The sequence below is a fragment of the Macaca fascicularis genome, chromosome 19 (genome assembly GCF_037993035.2).
Source record: "Macaca fascicularis isolate 582-1 chromosome 19, T2T-MFA8v1.1".
Taxonomy (NCBI): Eukaryota; Metazoa; Chordata; class Mammalia; order Primates; family Cercopithecidae; genus Macaca; species Macaca fascicularis.
This window is the reverse complement of record NC_088393.1, coordinates 18,303,588-18,329,381: the sequence shown is the minus strand read 5'-3', so window position 1 is coordinate 18,329,381 and position 25,794 is coordinate 18,303,588. Positions and strand designations below refer to the sequence as shown.

Here is a 25,794-nt window from a genome sequence, read left to right as displayed (position 1 = left end):
AGACGGAGTTTCACCGTGATCGCCTGACCTCGTGATCCGCCCGCCTGGGCCTCCCAAAGTGCTGGGATTACAGGCGTGAGCCACCATGCCCAGGCTCTTTTCTTTCTTTTTCTTTTTCTTGAGACAGTCTCGCTCTGTTGCACAGGTTGGAGTGCAGTGGCGCAATCTTGGTTCACTTGGCTCAGGTGCCATGAAGACGATCTTGGCAACCTCTGCCTCCCGGGTTCAAGCAGTTCACCTGCCTCAGCCTCTCGAATAGCTGGGATTACAGGCGCCTGCCACTGCGCCCGGCTAATTTTTGTATTTTTAATAGATACGGGGTTTCAGCATGTTGGCCAGGCTGGTCTCGAACTCCTGACCTCAAGTGATCCACCCACCTTGGCCTCCTAAAGTGCTGGGATTACAGGTGTGAGCTACTGTGCCTGGTGAGGATTTCTCTTTTCTTTTTCCTTTTTTTGGAGACAAGGTCTTGCTCTGTGCCTGGACTGGAGTGCGGTGGCGCAATCACAGCTCACTGCAGTCTTGACCTCCTGGGCTCAAGTGATCCTCCCACCTCAGCCTCCTCCTGAGGAGCTGGGATTACAGGCATGCAACACCATGCCTGGCTAATTTTTAAAATTTCCTGCAGAGATGGGGTCTCTCTATTTTGCCCAGGCTGGTCTAAAACTCCTGGCCTCAAGTGTCCTCCTACCTCAGCCTCCCAGAGTGCTGGGATCACAGGTGTGAGCAACCGTGCCAGCTTCAAATTTTTCCAAGATAAGTCAGAAATGTGACCTCATATGCAAAACTCTGTAGTTCTCAGCACTGGCCACAATTCGAACGAAATATCAGATGAGTGTTCCCCCAAAAAGTTCAACATAGAGTTCCTAATGACCCAGCAATCCCGCTCCTAGACAGACTCAAGAGAAATGAAAACAAGTGTTTAAGCAAACCCTTGGACAGACACATTCACAACAGCACTATTCACAACCTCCAAAAGTGGAAACAGGATGGGTGCGGTGGCTCCTGCCTGTAATCCCAGTGCTTTGGGAGGCCGAGGCAGGAGGACTGCTTGAGGCCAGGAGTTTGACACCAGCCTAGGCAACATGGCAAAACCCCGTCTCTACTAAAAATACAAAAAAGTTAGCCAGGTGTGGAGGCGCATGCCTGTAATCTCAGCCTTGGAAGGCTGAAGCACAAGAATCATTTGAACCTGGGAGGCAGAGGTTGCAGTGAGCCAAGATTGCGCCACTGCACACCATCCTGGGCAACAGAGTACAAGAAAAGAAAAGAAAAGAAAAGAAAAGAAAAGAAAAGAAAAGAAAAGAAAAGAAAAGAAAAGAAAGAAAGAAAATTTATGCAGAGATGGGGACTCGCTCTGTTGCCCAGGCTGGTTTTGAACTCCTGGGCTCCAGCAGTCCTCCCACCTCAGCCTCCCAAAGTGTTGAGATTCCAGGTGTGCGCACCCAGCCTTTCACTGTACTTTTCTCTTCCTTCTGAACGTGTGTATAACTCCTAAGTATCATTTTTTTTCCTTTTTCACGTGTCATTTTAAAAATAAGAAGCAATAAAGTCATTCTAAAATAAGAAAAAGAAAAAAAAGTCACTTCCTTAAAATGTGGCGGCCGCGCGTTCTAGGGGCCTCCTCCGCTCGCACATCCGCAAAGCGTTGACATAAAGGACACCCTGCAGCGCCACTGCTCCCCCGGGCCCTCCATGGGGTACCCTGGCCATGTCCAGGGCCAGTCCTAGGGGAGGTGAGCGGAGCGAGCGCCAAGGTACATAACATCTGTCAGTTACGGAGCCGGGACCAATCATATTGGAGCTGGAGGCAAAAGGTATCATCAGGAATATGGCCACGCCCCCTCCCCCGCCCCCCCCCCCCCCCCCCGCCCTTTTGTTTGAGAGCGGTGGTCCTGCTCTAGCGGGATCATAGGTTACTGCGGCCTCTAACTCCTTCCTTTTTTTTTTTTTTTTCCAAGAGGAGGGGGTCTTGCTATGTTGCCATCCATACTGCCTCCGGGTTTTGTTTGTTTGTTTGTTTTTGTTTTTGTTTTGAGAGGGAGTCTCATTCTGTCCCCCATGCTGGTGTGCAGTGGCACGATCATGGCTCACTGCAGCCTTGACCTCTCTGGGCTCAGGCGATCCTCCCACCTCAACCTCCCAAGTAGCTGGAACTACAGATGTGTACCACCATGCCTGGTCAATTGTTTAAAAAATGTTTGTGCAGAGACGGTGTTTCCCCATGTTGCCCAGGCTGATCTCAAACTCCTGGGCTTGAGTGATCCTCCTGCGTAGGCCTTCCCAAGTATTGGGATTACAGGCATGAGCCAATGTATCCAGCCTGAATTACAGTTAAAAACAAAAACAAAGGCCGGGTATGGTGGCTCAAGCCTGTAATCCCAGCACTTTGGGAGGCCGAGACAGGTGGATCACGAGGTCAGGAGATCGAGACCATCCTGGCTAACACGGTGAAACCCCGTCTCTACTAAAAAATACAAAAAACTAGCCGGGCGAGGTGGCGGGCGCCTGTAGTCCCAGCTACTTGGGAGGCTGAGGCAGGAGAATGGCGTGAACCCAGGAGGCGGAGCTTGTAGTGAGCTGAGATCCGGCCACTGCACTCCAGCCTGGGCGACAGAGCGAGACTCCGTCTCAAAACAAAAACAAAAACAAAAACAAAAACACCAGGTCCGTGGCTCATACCTATAATCCCAACACTTTGGGAGGCTGAGGCAGGAGGATCACCCTAGCCCAGGAGTTTGAGACCAGCCTGGGCAACACAGGAAAACCCTGTCTTTATAGATATATGATTTTATATATCTCTATATATCTATATATATAAGGTTTTACATTTAGCTGGGCATAGTGGTCTGTGCCTGTGGTCCCAGCTACTTGGAAAGCTGAGGCAGAAGGACTGCTTGATCCCAGGAGGTGGAAGCTGCAGTGAGCTCTGACTGCACCACTGTACTCCAGCCTGGGCAACAGAACGAGATCCTGTGGTTTTTTTTTTTTTTTTTTTTTTTTTTAAAAAAAAGGCTGGGTGGTGGCTCACACCTGTAATCCCAGCACTTTGGAAGGCCGAGGCGGGTGGATCACGAGGTCAGGAGTTCAAGACCAGCCTGGCCAACATGGTGAAACCCCTTCTCTATGAAAAATACAAAAATTGGCCAGGTGTGGTGGCAGGTGCCTGTAATCCCAGCTACTCAGGAGGCTGAGGCAGGAGAATCACTTGAATCCAGGAGGCAGAGGTTGCGTTGAGCTGAGATCGCACCACTGCACTCCAGCCTGGGTGACAGAGCAAGACGCCATCTCAAAAAACAAAACAAAGAAAACCCCCGCAAGTATACATATATGAAATTCACAAACCCTACAATGCTCCCATTTAAAGTGCACAATTCAGTGGCATTTAGTACATTCATTGTTGTGCGAGCACCACTTCTATCTAATTTCAGAACACTTCCATCACCCCAAAAGGGAGCCCTGTCCCCATTAGCGGTTGCTCCCTTTCCCACTCCCCGGCAACCACTAATCTCCTTTCGGTCTCTGTGGATTTGCATCTTCTGAAAATTTCACATAAACGAAAGCATAAGATTTGTGGCTTTTTATGCCTGGGTTCTTCCACTGAGCGTCATATTTCTAAGGTTCATCCATGTTCAGTATCAGAAATTGTTACGGGCTGATTCGTGTTCTGCTGAAAAAGACATGTTGGCATCCTGACCTCTAGTACCTTGGAATGTGCTCTTATATGGAGATAAGGTCTTTACAGAAGTCGTCTCGTTAAATGAGGTCATTGTAACGAGGTCGGCTAGTTAAAATGAAGTTAAGCTGGAATCAGGCCAGGCATAGTGACTCACGCCTGAAATCCCAGCACTTTTGGGAGGCTGAGGCGGGAGGATCGCTTGATCCCAGGAGTTCAAGACCAGTCTGGCCGACATGGTAAGACCCCCTTTCCACAAAAAAAAAAAAAAAAAAAAAGCAAAAAAATTAAAACTTAGCTGGGCATGATGGCAAGTGTTTGTAATCCCAGCTACTTGGGGACTGAGGTGGGAGGACTGTGTAAGGCCGGGATGCCGAGGCTGCAGTGATCCGTGATCAAGCCACTGCATTCCAGTGTGGGTGACAGAGCGAAACTCTGTCTCAAAAAAAAAGTGGAATCATCTAATTACAGTGGGCCCTAATCCAATACTGACTGGTGTTCTTATCTAAAAAAGAGGAAATTTGGACACAGACACTCTCAAAGGGAGAACATCATGTGATCATCAAGGCAGAGATTGGAGTGACACATCTCCTAAGCCGAGAATCCCCCAGATTGCCAGCAGCAACCAAAAGCTAGGAGAGAGGCCTGGAACGGATTCTGTCTCATGGCTCTCAGAAGGAACCAACACTGCTCACACCTTGATCTCAGACTTCCACACTCCAGAACTTTCAGACAATACATTTCTGTTGTTGTGGTGTTTCATTCTTTTGTTAAGGTTGAATAGGCTGCGCACGGTGGCTCACGCTTGTAATCCCAGCACTTCGGGAGGCCGAGGTGGGCAGATCACCTGAGGTCAGGAGTTCGAGACCAGCCTGGCCAATATGGTAAAACCCCATCTCCACTAAAAATACAAAAATTAGCCAGGCATGGTGGCAGGCACCTGTAATCCCAGCCACTCAGAAGACTGAGGCGGGACAATCACTTGAACTCAGGTGGCGGAGGTTGCAGTGAGCCAAGAGCGCGCCACTGCACTCCAGCCTGGGCAACAGAGTGAGACTCCGTCTCAAAAAAAAAAAGGTTGAATAGCCGGGCGCGGTGGCTCACGCCTGTAATCCCAGCACTTTGGGAGGCCGAGGCGGGCGGATCACAAGGTCAGGAGATCGAGACCACGGTGAAACCCCGTCTCTACTAAAAATACAAAAAATTAGCCGGGCGCGGTTGTGGGCGCCTGTAGTCCCAGCTACTCGGGAGGCTGAGGCAGGAGAATGGCGGGAACCCGGGAGGCGGAGCTTGCAGTGAGCCGAGATCGCGCCACTGCACTCCAGCCTGGGCTGGGCGACAGAGCGAGACTCCGTCTCAAAAAAAAAAAAAAAAAAAAAAAGGTTGAATAATTGTCCATTGTATAGATGCACTACATTTTATTTATCCATTCATGCCTGGATGGTCCCTTGAACGTTGTTTCTGCTTTTTGGCTACTTTGTTTTTTTTTTTTTGAGACAGAGTCTTGCTCTGTTGCCCAGGCTGGAGTGCAATGGCTCGATCTCAGCTCACTGCAACCGCCGCCTCCCAGCTTCAAGTGATTCTCCCACCTCAGCCTCCCGAGTAGCTGGGATTACATGCACCCACTATCATGCCTGTCTAATTTTTGTATTTTTGTAGAGACGGAGTTTCACCATGTTGACCAGGCTGGTCTTGAACTGCTGACCTCAGGTGATCCACCCACCTCGGCCTCCCAAAGTGCTGGGATCACAGGTGTGATTTTTGGCGATTTTGAACAGTGCTGTTATCAACATGCATGTGTGGCCAGGCATGGTGGCTCACGACTGTAAAGTCCTAGCACTTTGGGAGGGTAAGGTGGGCCGATCACTTGAGCCCACGAGTTTGAGGCCAGCCTGGGCAATATGGCCAGTCACCGACAAGACAATAGAAAAATTAGCCAGGTGTGGTGGTGTGTAGCTGTAGTCCCAGCTACTCGGGAGGCTATGGCAGGAAAATCTCTTGAACATAGGAGGTCTAAGCTATGACCATATCACTGCACTCCAGTCTGGGCAACAAGTGAGACCCTGTCTCAAACACTAAACAAATAGGCCAGGAGTAGTGGCTCACACCTGCAATCCCAGCACTTTGGGAGGCTGAGGCAGGTGGATCACTTGAGATCAGGAGTTCGAGACCAGCCTGGCCAACATGGTGAAACCCCATCTCTACTAGAAATACAAAAATTAGCAAGGTGTGGTGCCGTGCGCCTGTAATTCCAGCTACTCGGGGGGCTGAGGCAGGAGAATCGCTTGAACCCAGGAGGCGGAGGTTGCAGTGAGCCAAGATCGCGCCACTGCACTCCAGCCTGGAAACAAACGGTGTGTCCCAGAGTCCCAGCTCAGCCCCTCACTTCTCACTGCTTGTTCTTCTTTGTAAATAATCAATGAAAATTAAAGGTGGGCTGGTGTCGGGGGTTTGAAGAGAGGAGCTGCTTCCTGGCAGCATTCAGCACTGACCTGGATCTCCCTGGCATGGTAGAGGACAACGAGACCTAGCAGGATCGCCGTGGAGAGGCTGATGAGGCATTTGAGTGCGAATGAGTACAGAGACTCCTGGGTAAAAAGAGAGGACACAACCGGATGGATGCTGGAGGCGGCGGGCCGGCGGCCCTCCCATCCCCCTACCCTGGCTCCTGGGCATGGGAGTCAGCCAAATGGGGCTCTTCCCAGTGGCTTCTCCCACTGTACCCCGAATTTCTGCTAGTTCCCCAGTCCTGGGGCCACTGTGTGTGAAACAGCTTATCAGGGCCGGGCGTGCAGCAGGTGCTGTGTTCAGGAAGTGGCGCTCTCCTGGCCTTATTCCTAGGGACCAGGCTGACAGCAAAATGTGTCCAGTGCTTCACAGTTTATGAGGCCTGGCCTCACATGGGCACAGCACTTCACAGTTTGTAAGGCCTGGCTTCACATGGGCACAGCACGTCACAGTTTATAAGGCCTGGCCTCACATGGGGACAGCACATCACAGTTTATAAGGCCTGGCTTCACATGGGCACAGCATGTCACAGTTTATAAGGCCTGGCCTCACATGGGGACAGCACGTCACAGTTTATAAGGCCTGGCTTCACATGGGCACAGCATGTCACAGTTCACAAGGCCTGACTTCATCCAGCCTCAGCACTTCACAGTTTATAGGTTGACACAACCCTGATCTCTCTCCAGGTGGCAGGAGGGAGCCCACAGCCAGGCTTGTGACCTGGACGCACTCACTCTCGGAAGGGGAGGAAGCTGTTCTGTTGCTCTCCAGAGCAGGCCCACTCTGGGGACCCCCTGTCCTGGGGGGAAGCCCCCCTCCGCCTTAAGCCACCTGGCCAGGGAATGGGCTGGAATCTTCCCTCCCCACGTGCAGCCTCCCTGCTACCTTCCCGGAGGTGGGTATGCAGAAGGCCAGGGAGCCCTCACCTCCAGGAGCCCCCTAACACTCCCTACCTCCTGGGGGGTCCTGCCACCCCCAACCCCATGTCAAGAAAGCTAGGTGGGCCCGGTGGAACCTCCCTGGACCGCCTGGGGGAGGACCGCACCTACCTTGGTGTACACCCCCCAGGACAGCTCGGTCTCCGTCACCATGACGACGATGCCAAACATGCCAAAAATGAGGGCATAGTCGCTGAGGCGCTTCCGCTTCTCGAAGAGTGCCCGCCGGTGGCCCAGGCGGTGGCCCACATTTGAGGGTTTCCCCGAGCCCCTCTGCCTGCCGGCCTCATCTTCCTCATCATCCTCGTCATCGTCCTGGTCCTGGGGCTGTCCCCGGGGGCTGCCGGATGAGGGCCGGGCTGGCTCACTCTTGGCCACTACCACCTGGAGGCCCGGGCTGTGCGGGGGCTGCGGGGGGCGGCCGACCTCGGGGTCCGGAGGGTCTCGTCCCAGGGCGCCTGGCCCGCTGCCCAGCGGCCGCCCCACGCTGCCATTGTAGCTGTGGCTGTTCATGACTACCTGGGTGCAGGGGTTGGGCTCGCTGCAGGCCGCCCGGGGCCCGGCATGGCTCAGCGGCTGGGCTCCTGCACTGTCCTGCAAGGGGACAGAGGGACGTGGTCACAGCAGGGTCCAGCTTACTTACCAGAAAGGCAAGGACCCATCCCAGAACGTTCTAAGTTTGGGAGTGGCCCAGAGTGCTGGCATGTGGGTTTACCATCCCAGAAACATCTGAGTCAGCCTGAATCCCTCCCCTGCTCAAAGCCCTCCCATGGCTCCCCAGTGCCGTCTCATTGAAAAAATAAACTCCAGAGAGCCGGGCATGGTGGTGCAGCTCTGGTAATTACAGCTACTTAGGAGGCCAAGGCAGAAGGACCGCTTGAGGTCAGGAGTTTGAAACCAGCCTGGCCAACATGGCGAGACCCAGTCTCTACTAAAAGTACAAAAATTAGCCAGGCGTAATGGTACACGCCTGTAGTCCCAGCTACTTGAGAGGCTGAGGCAGAAGAATGGCTGGAACCCAGGAAGCAGAGGCTGTAGTGAGCCAAGATCATGCCATGGCACTCCAGCGTGGGTGGCAGAGTGAGACTATGTCTCAAAAAAAAAAACAAACAGAACAAAGAAACTCGAGAGCTGGGCCTCCTGGTGCACACCTGTAATCACAGCTACTTAGAGGCTGAGACTGGAGGACTGCTTGAGGCTGGGAGTTTAAATCCAGCCTGGACAACATAGCAAGACCTTATCTCTAAAACAAAAACAAATAAAATAAAACACCAAACTCTTCACTATGGCCAAGGGGCCCTCTGTATCTGGTTCCCACCTATCTCATCCTTCTTACTCTCCCCAGACCCAATCCCTCCAGCCACAATGGTCTCCCGATCACCAGATTCCAACAAGTTAGTTCATCCTTCTCTGAGCCTTTGCACAGGCTGTGCCCTCTGCCTGGAATGCCCCCCACTATCTCCCAGACCCCTGCCTGCTGACTTTATGTGTATCCAAGTACCTAGAACAATGCCTAGCAAACAGATGACACTCAGGAAACACTTGCTGAACGCTGGAAGATGAAATCTACCAACGGGCTTGCCTGGGAGGATAGGGTGGCCAGTGGTATGCTTAGAGGGTGGTTTTCGTCTGTACTTATCCTCTTCCAACCTTCAGACTCCTGGATGAGTTAACCTCACCTCACTGTGCCTGCTGCATTTGTAGGCTCCTGCATTGTGGCCTATGGGACGTTAGGGACCCTGGCTACAGCGATTCTGAGGCTCCCTCCTGCCTGGGCAGGCGGGGATCCATAATCTCTAAACAGATTCCAGGACCAGTGTGGCAATGCAGGATTTAACTCCAAGATCTGGAAGCGATTCTGCAGGGCTTTATAAGATGTAAGACATGCTTGGCTGGGTTCTATGACCTCAGGCCAGCCTCAGTTTCCCTGCCAGGCTATTTGAAGAGCATCCTGTGTGATTACAGAGCAATGCCCTGTGGCATCATGTGTGAGAGGAGGGACCTCAATTGATGGTGACACAGTCATGCTCACCAAAGCACTGATGAGGCTGTCTGAGTCTCTGGATCCAACTTGCTAGATTCTCCCCTGCCCTGCCCAGCCCAGTATCTCAGACCCTCAAATGCACTCCCTACCTGCTCTGTAGCCCAGGCTGGAGTGCAGTGAGGCGATCCTAACTCACTGCAGCCTCGGACTCCTGGGCTCAAGGGATCCTCCCACCTCAGCCTCCCAAGTAGCCAGGACTACAGGTATGCACCATCCCCCCCAACCCAGCTAATGATTTATTTTTCCGACATCAGATGCAAACAGGCGTGTTCAGGGTGGTATGGCTGTAGATGATTTATTTTTATTTCTAGTAGAGATCAGGTCTTGCTACATTGCCCCGGCTGGTCTTGAACTCCTGGGCTCCACTGATCCTCCCTCCTTGGCCTCCCTAAGTGTTGGGATTACAGGCATGGACCATTGTGCCTGGTCCCAGGCTCCATTCTTTATGTAAATGTTCTCCTGAATCCTAATACTGCCAAGAAGTGGGTCCTGGGATTTGGCCAGTTTTACAGATGGGGAAACTGTGGCACGATGTTGTGAAAGAACCTGCCTGGGGGCCGGGCGCAGTGGCTCACGCCTGCAATCCCAGCACTTTGGGAGGCCGAGGTGGGCGGATCACGAGGTCAGGAGATCGAGACCATCCTGGCTAACACGGTGAAACCCCGTCTCTACTGAAAATACAAAAACAAAATTAGCTGGGTGTGGTGGCAGGCACCTGTGGTCCCAGCTACTCATGAGGCTGAGGCAGGAGAATAACTTGAACCCAGGAGGCGGAGCTTGCAGTGAGTAGCGATTGTGCCACTGCACTCCAGCATGGGTGACAGTGCAAGACTCTGTCACACAAAAAAAAAAAAAAAAGAAAAAAAGAAAAGAAAAAAGAGAAAAAAAAAAAGAAAAAAGAAAAAACCTGCCTAGGCCGGGCACGGTGGCTCATGCCTGGAATCACAGCATGTTGGGAGGCCAAGGTGGGCAGATCATCTGAGGTCAGGGGTTCGAGACCAGCCTGACCAACATGGTGAAACCCCGTCTCTACTAAAAAGACAAAAAATTAGCCAGGCGTGGTGGCCCATGCCTGTAATTCCAGCTACTCAGGAGGCTGAGACAGGAGAATCACTTGAACCCGGTAGGTGGAGGTTGCAGTGAGCCGAGATCATGCCATTTCACTCCAGTCTGGGTGACAAGAGCAAAACGCCATCTCAAAAAATAAAATAAAATAAAATAAAATAAAAATGAAAGTAAAATAAAATAACCTGCCTGAAGACACACCTTCTCCCTGCAAGGAAGATTCTGGACCCGGCTCCTTTGTGAGATTTTCCCAACAAGCTGGGCAGGGGTGGGTGGAAGGCCAAGTGTTATCCCCTCTGAAATGATCACAACAGCGTGCGCTGGGGGGTCCCCTGTGTGCCAGGCCTGGGAGAAGGGTTGGGGGGGCAGCTGTGTGCACAGGCAGGACACTTCCCACCCCCACTGGGGGTGACAGACTAAGAGACCGTCATTCAAGGACACAGCAAGATGAGCCACACTGGCCGGGCACGGTGGCTCACACCTATAATCCCAGCACTTTCGGAGGCCAAGGTGGGCGGATCACTGGAGGTCAGGAGTTTGAGACCAGCCTGACCAACATAGAGAAACCCTGTCTCTACTAAAACTACAAAAATTAGCCAGGTGTGGTGGCGGGCACCTGTAATCCCAGCTACTCGGGAGGCTAAGGCAGGAGAATCGCCTGAACCTAGAAGGTGGGGGCTGCAGTGAGCTGAGATCACACCACTGCAATCCAACCTGGAGCCTGGGCGACAGAGTGAGACTCTGTCTCAAAGAAAAAAAAAGAAAAGGAGCTACACTGCTGGGTGACTTTGGCCACCGCACACATTGCAGGACCACCTGTACCTTTGTCCCGCACCCCCTACACTGTGTCTGTCCCTCACCATGTGTCTCCAGATACTGGTGTCAGCACAGGAGTGCAAGAATCATTCCTTCGTGGCTGGGTGTGGTGGTTCACGCCTGTAATCTCAGCACTTTGGGAGGCTGAAGCAGGTGGATCACTTGAGGTCAGGAGTTCAAGACCAGCTTGGCCAACATGGTAAAAACTGCTGGGCACAGTGGCTCACGCCTGTAATCCCAACACTTTGGGAGGCCAAGGCAGGTGGATCACCTGAGGTCAGGAGTTCGCGACCAGCCTGGCCAACATAGTGAAGCCCTGTCTCTACTAAAAATACAAAAATTAGCTGGGCATGGTGGTGGGCGCCTATAATCCCAGCTACTTGGGAGGCTGGGGCACAAGAATCACTTGAACCCGGGAAGTGGAGGTTGCAGTGAGTCGAGATCACGCCACTGCATTCCAGCCTGGGTGACAGAGTGAGACCCTGTCTCAAAAAAAAAAAAAAAAAAAAGTTATTCCTTTGATGGTCAGGTGACCTCATGAGTCTCAGAACTTGTCCCGCCCCTTCCCACCCTCATCCATCACATCAATCAGGCTGTGGTTTCCTATAACCAGGCACTTCACAGCTTATACGGCCTGACCTCCTGCAGGCCCAGCACTTCCCAGTTTATCAGGCCTAGCCTCATGTGGCCTGGTACTTCATAGTTTATCAGGCCTGAACTCCTGCCGGCCCAGCACTTTACAGCCTATAAGACCTGGCCTCCTGTGGGCCCAGCATTTGACAGTTTGTGAAGCCTCAAACTGTGACCTTGGCCCCGATCTTTCCCTAACCTCACATATACTTAGGTGCGGCTTCCGCTCCGAGGCTCAAACCCCTGCCTACCACCTGAATGTCTGCTGGCTGCCAGGTGTGGCTGGGAACCTGCACTAGGGTGCACACAGGGACCCCAGATCGTGCCCTCATCCAGGGAGCCCAGGAAAACCCAGGCACCCCTTCCACCATCCCCCTGAGGGTGCAAAACTTCCCCGGCTGGGGACAGGGGGCACAGGGAAGAGAGGCGGGTGGCTGGGCAGACAGAACCCAGAGGGGGTATGGGCCTCTGAGGGCCTCTGCAAACGACCTTCTGAAATGCACCAATGAAGATGCAATTTGGGGATGTGACTCAGCCACCCAACGCATGGGCCAAATTCAGCCGTGTGTCTGCCATGTTCCTCCTTGCCTGGCAGCCGCGTCCTAAGGTGCCCTGGGCAGGGAGGGGGTGGGGAGGAGGAGAGAAATGGCAGGTGGCTTCCAAGAGGGTGGAGGGGTGGAGGGGTGGAGGGCTTTCCCAGCATCTAGCACGTTATCGTGGACGGGGCTCTTACTGTGTTTTAAGCCTGAGATCAGGATGATCACATTTAATCCCTATCACCACTGGTGAGCAAGGTGGCATTCTCGTTCCCATTTTACAGACAGGAGACAGAGCTCAGAGAAGCTCAGCACCTTTTGCCCAAGGTCATCCAGCCAGGAAAGGCAGGGACTAAATTAGTGCCATCCAGGTGTGGCAGGTGGCAGGGTCTGCTTTCTGGGAGGGGAACCAGCCTGGTCCTGCCCTTGAGAAGCCACGAGCTTGGAGCACAGCACTGATGAGTGCCTGGGCCTTCCCCATTCCTGGGTACACATCCCCTCCCCCACTGCAATCTGGGCCTAACACTGGAGTCCCTGGGACCCTCAGGGATTCCCAGAGACCCAGGAGCCCCTGGGAACCCTCAGCCAAGGTTTAGATGTCCATGAAAGGGTATGTTTTTCTGGGTAACAGTCCTGGGTTTGCCAAGTGAGGAATACAACCCTATTAGCCAGGTATGCACCTATAGTTCCAGCTACTTGGGAGGCCGAGGCAGGAGATCGATTGAGCCCAGGAGCTCGAGACCAGCCTGAACAACTAGGAATATCCCATCTCTAACAAACAACAACAAAAAAACATCCTACAGGGTGTATTTGGGCTGGAAAGTATTGCCTTACTTTTACTACTCTGTCTGGTCCTGAGATCTCCCTTCCCTGAAGCCTGGGGTAGGGGGGATGAGCAGAGACTCCCCTCCACACCCTCCCCTGGAGACACACACTTCCGGGGGAATCTGGTGGGCCTGGGGGGACCCAAGAGAGCTCTTGAGGAGAGGATGAGGGTAGCAGGGAGCAGGGCTGATGGCTCCTTAGATTCCCCACCCAACAGGACATGGGAAGAGACAGAATCCCAGCCAAGCCTCCAGAGCCCTCCAGTGAGTATTTTTACAAATGACAGGTTCGTTGAGGCAGCCACTGAGGAGGGGCCCTCAGGCACCCCTGCCAGGGAGCAAGTTACTGCCCACTCCTCGGCCACCTGCTTTGTAAAGGTTCCCCATGGTGCCGCACCCCCACTCCCACGACGAGGGTTGCTGTCCAGAACAGAGTGAGATCTTGCATGGCAAATGCTTTGCAGGCTGTAAGAGCTTGGTGCCATTGATTTCTGTTCTTCAGAACTGGACCAACAGAAGGTGCCCCCTGCCCCTCAATCCCCAAGGCAGACAGCCCCTGGCCCCCAGATGCACACCCAGGGGTTTCCGGGTACCACAACCAGATCAGCACACAACAGAAACTTCTGGGACATGTGGGCCTGTTGTGGGTCCCCAGCGGGCGCAGCCAGAGTCCGGGTGTCCCTGCTGAGGTTGAGGAAGGTCTCCGAGGATCCCCCTTCTCATCACCACCACCCCTCCCCTCCCCCAATATTCCTAGGGCCCTAGCTCTGCAGGGCAGACAGGCACTGCCTGCCCTCCTGTCCCATGGGCCGCCCAGGAGCCAGTGCAGCAAGGCGCTGGCTGCCGGCCCGATCCCCCCATCACCACCCGTCAGGAGCCTGCCAGCAGCCAGCAGGGTGCAATTAGCCTGCCCTCCCGGAGGCTGCCTCCCTCGGGGGCCCTCCATTCTGATGCATCTCCATCAGCCTCTCCGCTCAGACCCCAGCCTCGGGAACTCCCATCTGCTGGCCAGCCCTCCAGAACAGCAGGGGCAGTGCCCCGAGCTGGGTCCGGGACTTCTGTCCGGGGAAAGCTGGAAGACCCGGCTCCCTGACCCCTCCCTGAGTGCCCCAACCCCTGGATCCAGGGGCCAGTGGTGGGTCACCTCCTTCCCATTCCTAAGTCATTGTGGGTCACTGTCCATCCCTGAGAGCTCCCCGACCTCCAACCCTATCTGTGGAGTTTGGAGACTCACAGCTTTGCCCTCCCCCAAAGTGAACCCTGCAACCTCCCCCTCCCAGGATGAGGGTGCGTGGATCCTCACTCACTCGGGCAATGTACATGCATTCATTCCCCCCACCTTTCCTTGTTCCCTAGGCTCCGGACCGCACGGAGACCCTCCCTCTTGGCCCCTGCCCCAAACCGCGTCCCCCTCCGGGACGTGCCTCCCTCGTTGGGCGCACTGAGCTGCAGACCCTGGATCCTCCCGCACCGTCACCCATCCCACCCAGTACCTGCTGGGCTCGGCCCGGGCGGGCGGACAAGGCTGGAGGGGAGAGGGTCCCGCGCGGCCGCGGACCCCCGGTCGGGGACCGGAGCCGGGGTTGCGGACGGGGCGGGCAGCAGCGAGCGGGCGCGGGGCCCGGGGGCGGCGGGGCCGGGGGCGGCGGCAGCAGGCGCATCCCCCGCCGCCCAGTCCACGGGCCCGGCGGGGGGCGAGCGCCCGCCCGGGCCGGGAGAGAAGGGGGCGGTGCGACGCGGGAGCCGCCGCCGATTGGCCAAGCTCGGGTTGGTACCGCCTTCGACGACCCCGCAAGCCCCGCCCATATTTAAAGATCCCACATTCCCCGGGGCCCCCTGCAATCCCCCAGCGTGCGACTGGACCTCGAACTCCCCCTCTTGCCCCGTGCGACGGAGAGGACCTTGGTGAATCTCCAACCGCCACCCCCAACAGCCCTCCGGACCTGCTAACTATACCCCCTCCCCAAAATTAGGTCCCAAACTTCAGGCGCTCTGTCAACCTTTGCAGCTCTGTCAACCTTTGCACGCCTGGGACCGTCCTCCCCGTTAGCATCAGCTGTAAGACAACTTAGCAAAGCGACTCAATGCCTGCCCCTCAAACGACCTCCTCCGGGGTCTAGGTCTGCACAGGGGAGCCTTGGAGGGATTAGGGTGATTGTAAGTGCGGGGGGTGCCTGGGAGCCCTGTGTAGGGGCTTCCAGGGGTGGGACTGGGTACATGCTGGGGCACTCGGTTAGAGGCCACCTTCTCTGGAAGGAAAGATGCCCGTCTGGATCAGGCCACCCAGTCCTAACCCCCAACACCATGCCCAGGATGACAGGAAGCCGGAGCCCCAGGGAGTTTGGGATCACCAGGGCTGGGGGTCCCCAAAACAGTGCTCCTTCCCCCAGCACCCAGGCTGAACTTGGCCGACTCATTCATTAAAGTTAATGGCGGCTCCAGGGAGCCTGAGGGATCAGTGGGTAGGGAGCTCTTCCTTCCTCCTCTTCCAGACAGTCTTACTGCCTCTGCCTCTGCCTCACCCTGTTCCCACCAGGCTTGAGGTGACTGTGTTCAGTTCTGTCCCCCACCAGCCTGGGGGTTTCCTGGAGCCAGCAGATCCCACCCCCCTATCTCTCTCCCACACCCTCCATCTGTTTTCTTCCCAGCCCAGAGCTTTGGCCCAGGTCAGGAACATCTGAGTGTTTATTCCTGAGGGAGGCTGGTCTTCTATGTTTCCTCTGCGGAGCTCAGAAAACGGTTGGACAGAATGAATGAAGGAAGGAAGGAATGCATGAATGAGGGATAGCTGCATGGGTTGGGGGTGGCGGTGAGTCACAGAGGGGCCAGGTGATAGCTCAAAGTTGCAGACAGGACCTTTGTTCCCTCCCGGAGAGCCTGTTCCTCATCCCAGCCTGTCCAGACTGCTCTGCACAAGGCCTGGCCGTGGTGGCAATGCCCAGGGCTGTGACAATCAGGAAATAGAGGCCTGGGTGGTCCCAGTCATATCCACAGAGGTACCAGGCAGGGCCGGATAGGATCCGTAACAGGGGGCTGTTACAAGTGACCTGACCAGACACAAGCAGCTTTGAGAGTCACTGCAAAGCAAGAAAGGGGTCATGGGGACCCCGAAGCGGTGGGTTTTCAGCCACGCCTGAGAACCAACCACCCCTCTTGCATCTCTCTGCTGACTCACCAGCACTCGGCCTCTAGTCAAGCCTCCTCAGTCCCCGCTCGCCACGGTTCCCATCTCCAGGCCTTTGCACTTGCTGTTCCCCTGCCTGGACCACCAGGAGCCCTTTCTACAGCACAACACTGGAGCCACCCACAGCTCTCTCAGGATCGGGCACATCCCTGTACCACATTCAATGCTCCTGGTCCCTGACAGCTCAACCCAGCCCCTACACAGGTCCCTGAGCCACGAGAAGCATACCATGCCCACAGGCTGACCCTGGTCTGCTTGCACAAGCTGCAGCATCAGATGCTTTTTTTTTTTTTCTTTTGAGACAGAGTCTCGCTCTGTCACCCAGGCTGGAGTGCAGTGGCGCAATCTCCACTCATCGCAGCCTCCAAACCTCCACCGCCTGGGTTCAAGCAATTCTCATGCCTCAGCCTTCCTACGAAACTGGGATTACAGGCGTGCACCAGCACACCTGGCTAGTTTTTGTAATTTTAGTAGAGACAGGGTTTTACCTTGTTGGCCAGGCTGGTCTCGAACTCCTAGCCTCAAGCGATCCACCCGCCTCGGCCTCCCAAAGTGCTGGGATTACAGGCGTGAGCCACCGCGACCGGCCTGACGCTTTTTGAATTCAAGTCTAACATGTAACTGTCCTGAAATTCACAAAAGCGTCAGCCACAGCACACCACTGCCTCCAATCCCCTGCATCCCTGCCCCCGATCCCCTGCATCCCTGCCCATGCCCTAAAGCCCCGGTACCCACCTTCTCCCTCTGAAAAGACCTCTGCTTGTTCTCCTGTGCATCTACCTGCCCTGAGGGATTGGGGACTGCCCCCATCAAGTGGAACTTGGACAGTCAATCTGGTGATCAACGGCCTTGCCTCCCACCTGAGTCAGTCCTGCCACCTGCTGGAATCCCACCCCTCAGAGACAAGGTCGGCAGCAGGCAGCGTGAATGGGAATCAAGGTTGGAATGGAGGTGGGGCTTCTGGTGGGGGCCGTCTGGGTCTCCGTTCCAGGCAGAGCCTCTCACCAGCCCATGGTTGGCTGGAAGAGACCCAAGAAGCTTGCAAGTAAGCCTGTCAGCCAGCCAAGACGCCCCCGGGACTCATGCCCTGGGAAACTGCCTTGCGCACAGGCTGTGTCCTCTGCAAACGTCAGGCATGGAGGAGGCGGCTGGACAGCAAGCCCCTCCACGGGGGACCTGGGGGGTGCCTGAGGGCTGGGCCACTCATCTCTGGGCAGTGGCTGAGGGTCTGGGTGCAAGAGAACTGGAAGATGTTTACAGGAGCTGTGGGACACAAAGGTAGTGGCCTGAGCAGGGAGTGGCCGGGCACACAAGCATTACACCTCCATCCCCAGCACCCCTCCACATGTGCATCTACCGAAATCTTGGACCCAGCCCTGGCTGCCTGGATGGAGGCTGGAACCTGGGCTCCAGTGAGTGTAAGGATGGCAAGGGTGAGTAAGATATTCACTCATTCAGCCATTTATTTATTCAGTGATTCATTCATTCATTCACTAATTCATTCATTCATTCACATATCCATGCAGCCCGTTCTCTGAGCCTGGTGCTGGGGAATGCAGCGCCCTAGAGAGATACAAACTGTGCCCCATTTGAAGCTGGCTTTCTAGAGGAGGGGGACAACTCTCTCTAAAAAGAGAAATAAAACTGAGAATTTTAGATACACAAAAGTACTGTCCAGCCTAGGTACGTAGCGAGACCCTGTCTGTACAAAAATTTTAGATTCAATAAAGTTGAAAGAACTAAGAATGAGGACGGGGAGACTTGAGTTAGGGCGGTCGGGGAGGCGTCTTAGAATAGAAATCATTTGAGTTGGGTGTGCTGGCTCATGCCTATAATCTCAGCACTTCGGGAGGACAAAGAGGGCAGATCAACTGAAGTCAGGAGTTCGAGACCAACCTGGCCAACATGGCAAAACCCTGTCTCTACCAAAAATACAAAAAATTAGCCGGGCGTGGTGACACACATCTGTAATCCCAGCTACTTGGGAGGCTGAGGCAGGAGAATCACTTGAACTTGGGAGGTGGAGGTTGCAGTGAGCCAAGATTGTGCCACTGCACTCCAGCCTGGGCGACAGAGTGAGACTCTGCCTCAGAAAAAAAAAAGGTGGCCGGGCACAGTGGCTTACTCCTATAATCCCAGCACTTTGGGAAGCTGAGGAGGGTGGATCACGAGGTCAGGAGATAGCGATCATCTTGGCTAACATGGTGAAACCCCATCTCTACTAAAAACACAACAAAATTAGCCGGGTGTGGTGGCAGGCGCCTGTAATCCCAGCTACTCGGCAGGCTGAGGCAGGAGAATGGCATGAACCCAGGAGGCAGAGCTTGCAGTGAGCCGAGATGGCACCACTGCACTCCAGCCTGGGTCACAGAGAGAGACTCTGGCTCAAAAAAAAAAAAAAAGGCTGGGCGCGGTGGCTCATGTCTGTAATCCCAGCACTTTGGGAAGCCAAGGGGGGCAGATCATGAGGTCAGGAAATCGAGATCATCTTGGCTAACATGGTGAAACCCCGTCTCTACTAAAAACACAAAAAAATTAGCCGGGCGTGGTTGCGGGCACCTGTAATCCCAGCTATTGGGGAGGCTGAGGCAGGAGATCCCTTGAACCCAGGAGGCGGAGGTTGCAGTGAGCCGAGATCATGCCACTGAACTCCAGCCTGGGCAACACTATCTCAATAAAAACCAAACCAAAACAAAACCACATCTGGAGTGCTGGCTCCCTCGGGCTCCTGGGAACTGCAGGGGCAGGAAGGGAAATGGGAAGACCAGGGTGGGAGCTGGGGCAGGTGTCGCAGAGGGTTTGTTCCTGAGTTTTCAGGATTCAGGGACCTGGGATTCCTTCCATCAGCATCTACTGAGCACCTCCTGTATGCAGGAGTTGTACTCTAAGGCAGGAACACTGTGGTGATAAAGACACATAAAGTCCCCCAAACTCCCAGTTTCAGGCCAAAAGACAAGACCAGCTTTGATATGATAAATACACAAGGGCTCTGCAGACAAACACAGAGGAAAAAGGGGCCCAGGATGGGAGGGGAGGGACTGGGCCTGATCCTTCCGGGTCCTCCCCATGGGCTGCCTGCTGTGTTCTCAGCCCTAGAGGAGGAGGTGGGAGCCCGGGGTGACAGGCAGGCAGGGTAGCAGCTCCATCTTAAGCAAGGAGTCCCTAAAAGCATCCAAGGCTGTCAGGGAGGCTCTGTCATGCCCATCAGGGGCCCCACCCTGGGACTGTCCTGTCCTGTCCATTCAGACATGAGCGCCCCGTCCCTCCTCACTCTCAGGCTAGAAGGCTCTAGCCTCCTTCCTCTACCACGCTCACATCCAGTGGGTTCAACCAATCCCATGAATTTGCTCCAGGGCACCCCTCTCTCCCGACTGGGGTAGCCCCCTAGAGGAGCAAAGGTTTGACTCCAAAGCCCAATGTCTTGCTACACAGGCAGACTGGTTTGAATGGTGTCCCCCCAAAATTTGAGTCCTCCTCAGAACCTCAGACCTTATTTGAAAATAAGGGTTTTTCGGCCAGGCGCGATGGCTCATGCCTGTAATCCCAGCACTTTGGGAGGCTGAGGCGGGTGGATCACCTGAGGTCAGGAATTTGAGACCAGGACCAGCCTAGCCGAAATGGCGAAACCCTGTTTCTACTAAAAATATAAAAATTTAAAAATTAGCTGAGCATGGTAGCACGTACCTGTAATCTCAGCATGCTTAGGTAGGAGAACTGCTTGAACCCAGGGGGCAGAGGTTACAGTGAGCCAAGATTGTGCCATTGCACTCCAACATGGGCAACAGAGCGAGACTCCGTCTCAAAAAAACCAAAAAAAAAAAAAAGAAGAAAGAAAATAGGGTTTTGTTTTCTTTTGTTTTTGAAGCTGGGTCTCGCTCTCTCACCCATCCTGGAGTGCAGTGGCGCGATCATGCTCATTGCAGCCTGTCTCTTGCGCTCAAGAGATCCTCCTGTTTCTTTTTCTTTTCTTTTTGTTATTCAATGTAGACGAGGTCTCATTATGTTGCCCAGGCTGCTGTCGAATTCCTGGGCTCAAGTGAGGCTCCCACCTTGGCCTTCCAAAGTGCTGGGATTATAGGCGTGAGCCACTGTGCCTGGCCTGGAAATAAGGTTTTCGAAGACGTAGTTAAATGAAGAGGGGGTCATAGTGGGTTAGGTCTGGCTCTGATCTAATAACTGGTTTCTGGGTTTTTTCTTTTTTTGAGTCAAGAGTCTCACTCTGTTGCCCAGGCTGGAGTGCAGTGGTGCAATCTCAGCTCACTGCAACCTCTGACTCCTGGGTTCACACAATTCTCCTGCCTCAGCCTCCTGAGTAGCTGAGATTACAGACACGCACCAACAGAGCAAGCTAATTTTTATATTTTTTTGTTTGTTTGTTTGTTTTGAGACGGAGTCTCGCTCTGTCGCCCAGGTTGGAGTGCAGTGGCCAGATCTCGGCTCACTGCAAGCTCCACATCCCGGGTTCATGCCATTCTCCTGCCTCAGCCTCCCGAGTAGTTGGGGGGACTACAGGCGCCCGCCACCTCGCCCGGCTAGTTTTTTGTATTTTTTAGTAGAGACGGGGTTTCACCGTGTCAGCCAGGATGGTCTTGATCTCCTGACCTCATGATCCGCCCGTCTCGGCCTCCCAAAGTGCTGGGATTACAGGCTTGAGCCACCGCGCCCGGCCCTAATTTTTATATTTTTAATAGAGACGGGGTTTCACCATGTTGACCAGGTTGGTCTCGAACTCCTGGCCTCAAGTGATCTACTCGCCTCTGCCCACCCGATGAAGAGGGGCTCATTGGTAGATTAGGGCTGGCTCTGATCTAACAACTATTTTTGTTTTCGTTTTTGCTTTTTTTATAAGAAGGCCATGTGAGGATACAGATGGACAAACGGGGAGAAGGTCATGTGAAAATAGAGGCAGAGATGGGGGTGACACAGCCAAAGAACACAGGAGCCACCAGAGGCGGGAAGAGGCAGGAAAGGATCCTCCCCAGAGCCTTCAGAGGGAAGGCGACACCACTGACACCTTGATTTTGGACATCTGGCCCCTAGAACTGTGAGAGCACAATTTTCTGTGTGTTTTTTTGTTTGTTTGCTTGTTTTTTTTGTGTTTTTTTTTTTTTGAGACAGAGTTTTATTCCTGTCACCCAAGGCTGGAGTGCAGTGGTGAGATCTTGGCTCTCTGCAACCTCTGCCTCCCGAGTAGCTGGGATTACAGGCACCCGCCACCACGCCCAGCTAATTTTTGTATTTTTAGTAAAGACGGGGTTTCACCATGTTGGCCAGGCTGGTCTCGAACTCCTGACCTCAGGTGATTTGTCCACTTCAGCCTCCCAAAGTGTTAGGATTACAGGCGTGAGCCATCTCGCCTGGCCAACTTTCTGTGGTTGTAAGTCATCCAGCTCATGGTCATTTGTGGCAGCAGCCACAGGAATGAAGGCAGTGATTGTGGACGAGGGACTGGTAACTCTGAGCTCCATTTCCTCTGCAGGCAATGATAGGGCCTCTTTGGAGGCCAGTGGCATGAGGTTCAGAAGGTAATCTCCATCAAATGTCCTAGCACTCCATGGATGCTTACAGCTGCTACTGGCCTGACCATGACCTGGACTATTACTTTTTCTTTTTTTTTGTTTCGTTTTTTTGAGGTGGAGTCTCACTCTGTTGCCCAGGCTGGAGTGCAGTGGCACAGTTCTCAGCTTACTGCAAGCTCCGCCTCCCGGGTTCAAGTAATTCTTCTGCCTCAGCCTCCTGAGTAGCTGGGATTACAGGTGCCCACCACCACGCTCGGCTAATTGTTATATTTTTAGTAGAGACGGGGTTTCACCATGTTGGCCAGGCTGGTCTCGAACTCCTAACCTCATGATCTGCCCGCCTCGGCATCCCAAAGTGCTGGGATTATAGGCGTGAGCCACCGCGTCCGGCTGACCTGGACGATTTCAAAAGCACCTCTTGAACTCTCTCACTCAGGTCTAACCTCCCCCAGAGCCCCCCACCCAGAGGGAATCTTTTTTTATTTTTAAGAGACAGGGTCCCATGGCTCACGCCTGTAATCCTAGCACTTTGAGAAGCCAAGTTGGGCTGATTGCCTGAGCTCAAGGCTTCAAGACCAGCCTGGGCAACATGATGAAACCCTGTCTCTACTAAAATAAAGAATAAATTTTAAAAATATAACTGGGTGTGGTGGCTCACGCCTGTAATCTCAGTATTTTGGGAGGCCAAGGCGGGCGGATCACGAGGTCGGGAGTTTAAGACCAGCCTGGCTAACATGGTGAAACCCTGTCTCTACTAAAAATACAAAATAGCCAGGCGTGGTGGTGGGCGCCTGTAATCCCAGCTACTCAGGAGCCTGAGACAGAGAATCACTTGAACCCAGGAGGCGGAGGTTGCAGTGAGCCGAGATTGCACCATTACACTCCAGCCTGGGCGACAGAGCGAGACTCTGTCTCAAAAAAAAAGAAAAAGAAAAAGAAAAAAAAACAAGACCAGCCTGGCCAACATGGTGAAACCCTGTCTGTACTAAAAATACAAAAAATTAGCTGGGTATGGTGGCACACACGTGTAATCCCAGCTACTCAGGAGGCTGAGGCAGGAGAATCACTTGAACCCGGGAGGTGGAGGTTGCAGGGAGCCAAGATCGCGTCACTGTACTCCAGCCTGGGTGATAGAGCAAGACTCCGTCTCGAAACTAACTAAATAAATAAATACATACATACATAAAATTAAAAAAATAAATAAATAAAATAAAAATTAGCCAGGCATGGTGGCAGGCACCTATCTATAGTCCCAAGCTACCCAGGAGGCTAAGGCATGAGAATCACTTGAGCCTGGGAGGTGGAAGTTGCAGTGAGCTGAGATTGCATCACTGCACTCTAGCCTGGGTGACAGAGCAAGACCCTGCATCAAAAAAAAAAAAATAAATAAAAGAGAGAGAGAGAGAGACAGGGTCTCCCTTTGTCTCACAAGAGGTTTAAGTGCAGTGGTGCAGTCACAGCTCACTGGCAGCCTCGATCTCCTGTCCTCAAGCAATCCTCCCTCCTGAGTAGCTGGGGCTACATATGTGTGCCACCATGCCTGGCTATTTTTTTCCTTTTGTAGAGATGGGGTGTTGTCATGTTGCTGAGGCTATTCTTGAACTCTTGTCCTCAAGTGATCCTCCTTCCTTGGCCTCCCAAAGTGCTGGGATTACAGGGATCTTTCTTGGTTACAAATCTGATCATGTCACCCCAGATTCCGGGTGCTCACCAATCTCCTGGCAACTGAGCAATTAGATCCCATATGATCCCAGCCTTAGCTGCTGGCAAACTCCTACTTGATCTTCCAGACTTAGCCCAATGAGCACCTCCTCCAGGATGCCTTCCCAGGTTCCCCCAGGCACAATGAGTGCTCCCTTCCTTCCCAGTGGCTCCTTGGCATGAGATGGAAACCTGGCCACATTTCATCCTCCATCCCCAACCCAGTCCCAGATTATGCCCACTTCTTTCCATCCGAGGCCCTACCCTGGTACCAGCCTGGCTGAAACCACCAGACATCTCCCGGGCCTCCACTCTGGGCTCCTGCCACCTCCACTCCTGCCCTGCTCTCCACAGCAGCCACAGGGTTTCTGAAAATCCTAACTGAGACCATGCCTCTCCCCTGCTCACACACCTGCCACAGTTCCCCATTGCTCTGAAGTTCACACCCTCACCACAGCCCCTGAGTTCCTTGTAGCTTGGCTCCTGCCTGCCCACCTCCTTGCCTTCATCTTCCTCCTCTCTCCCACTCACTTTGTTCCAGCCATAGCAGCCTCACTGTTCCTCAAACATGCCAAGCTCATTCCCACCTCAGGACCTTTGCACATGTGGTTCCCTCTGCTGGGTATGCTGTTCCCAGCTCTCAGCGGGCCAGTTCCTCCTCTTCCTTAAGGTCTCAGCTCATGCTCACTGCCCTAGAGAGGCCCCTCTGACTTTTACAAGAGGCTTCCCTGCTCCTCTGGTCACTAATACATCCTCATATTCTATTTTCTTCCTAATACAAAACACTTTTCTTCCTTCCCTCCCTCCCTCCCTTCCTCTTTCTTTTTCCTTCCTTCCTTCCTTTCTTCCTTCCTTCCTTTTTTTCTCTGTCTCCCTCCCATCCTCCCTCTCTTTTCTCCCTTTCCCTTTCCCCTTTCCCTTTCCCCTTCCCCCTCCCCTCCCCTCCCTTCTCCTTTCTTTTTTTCTCTCCCTCCCTCCCTTTCTCTGTTTTTTTCTTCTTTTTTTTTGAGACAGAGTATCGGAGTCTCCCTCTGTCACCAGGCTGGAGTGCAGTGCCGCGATTTCGGCTCACTGCAACCTCCAACTCCCTGGTTCAAGGGATTCTCCTGCCTGCCTCAGCCTCCTAAGTAGCTAGGATTACAGGCACTCCCGACACCACCCCAGCTAATTTTTTGTATTTAGTGGAGATGAGGTTTCACCATGCAGGATGGTCTCTATCTCCAGACCTCGTGATCTGCCCACCTTGGCCTCCCAAAGTGCTGGGATTACAGGCATGAGCCACCACACCCGATCCCCTTTCTCTCTCACTTTCTTTCTGAGACAGAGTCTCACTGTCACCCAGACTACAGTACAGTGGTGCAATCATAGCCCACTGTATCCTCGACCTCTTGGGCTCAAATGATCCCCCCATCTCAGCCTCCAGAGTAGCTGGGACCACAGGTAGGCACCACCCCACCTGGTTAATTTAAAAAAAAAAATTGTAGAGATGGGGTCTTGTTACATTGCCCAGGCTGGTCTCAAGCTCCTGAGCTCAAGTTATCCTCCTGTTTTGGCCTCCCAAAGTTCTGGGATCACAGGCGTGAGCACCTGCATCCAGCACATAACACTTGCTTAATTGATGCCCCATGAAATTCCACAAGGGCTGACCTGGGCTGGCCTTTGTTGATTGACTAAATGACCACCACCTCTGTTTTCTCCACAACCCCATGGGCAGCTTAGTGCTGACCCTGGATGTCAGTCAATGTTCACCAAGGAGTCCTGGCTCGTTGGCTCACGTCTATAAACCCAGCAGTTTGGGAGGCTGAGACAGGTGGATTACCCGAGGACAGGAGTTCGAGACCAATATGGCCAACATGGTGAAACCCCGTCTCTATTGGAAATACAAAAATTAGCTGGGCGTGGTGGCGCATGGCTGTAATCCCAGCTACTTGGGAGGCTGAGGCAGGATAATTGCTTGAACCCAGGGGATTGGGGGCGGAGGTTGCAGTGAGCCAAGATCATGCCACTGCGCTCAGCCTGGGTGACACGGTCAGACTCCGTCTCATAACAAACAAAACAAAACAAAACTAAACTGAAAAAAAAAATTCACTGGAGAAAGGCGCACAGGAGCTGCCTTCCACAGAGCTGGCCTACCCTGGGGACTGTCTCCAGCGAGACCACGAGAGCTGGGAGGTAGAGGCTGTGTGTGGGGGCAGGAGTGGTGGGATAGAGCTCTTCCAACCTGGCTCAACACCCCACTCCTAGGTCGTCTGGTCTCTCTGAATAGGTTCCCTAACTCCAGCGATCAAAGAAAGTGGACAGTAACTCCCCGGAGGGTCTAGAAAGCATAGTCCTTGCTATCATCATCATCATG

At 53.6% G+C, this 25,794-nt stretch overlaps 1 protein-coding gene across 9 annotated transcripts in view; it reads right to left on the bottom strand.

The window, feature by feature from the left end:
* Positions 1-25,794, bottom strand: part of KCNN1 (potassium calcium-activated channel subfamily N member 1) — a 49,580-nt gene that overhangs the window by 19,634 nt on the left and 4,152 nt on the right. For 6 of the 9 annotated variants that reach the window (XR_012428551.1, XR_012428550.1, XM_065535214.2 and 3 more), the window contains 2 exons: positions 7,234-7,716; positions 6,169-6,264 (listed from right to left, as the gene is read on the bottom strand). Coding sequence is in view for 6 of the 9 variants with exons in the window: in XM_065535214.2 (XP_065391286.1) it covers positions 6,169-6,264; positions 7,234-7,635 (498 nt within the window). In the remaining 3 variants the exon portion in view is untranslated. Of the gene's footprint in view, positions 1-6,168; positions 6,265-7,233; positions 7,717-14,530; positions 14,742-16,956; positions 17,169-25,794 lie in introns of those variants that run through there. The other 3 variants (XR_010583244.2, XM_015440869.4, XM_065535212.2) reach the window with 2 other exon arrangements.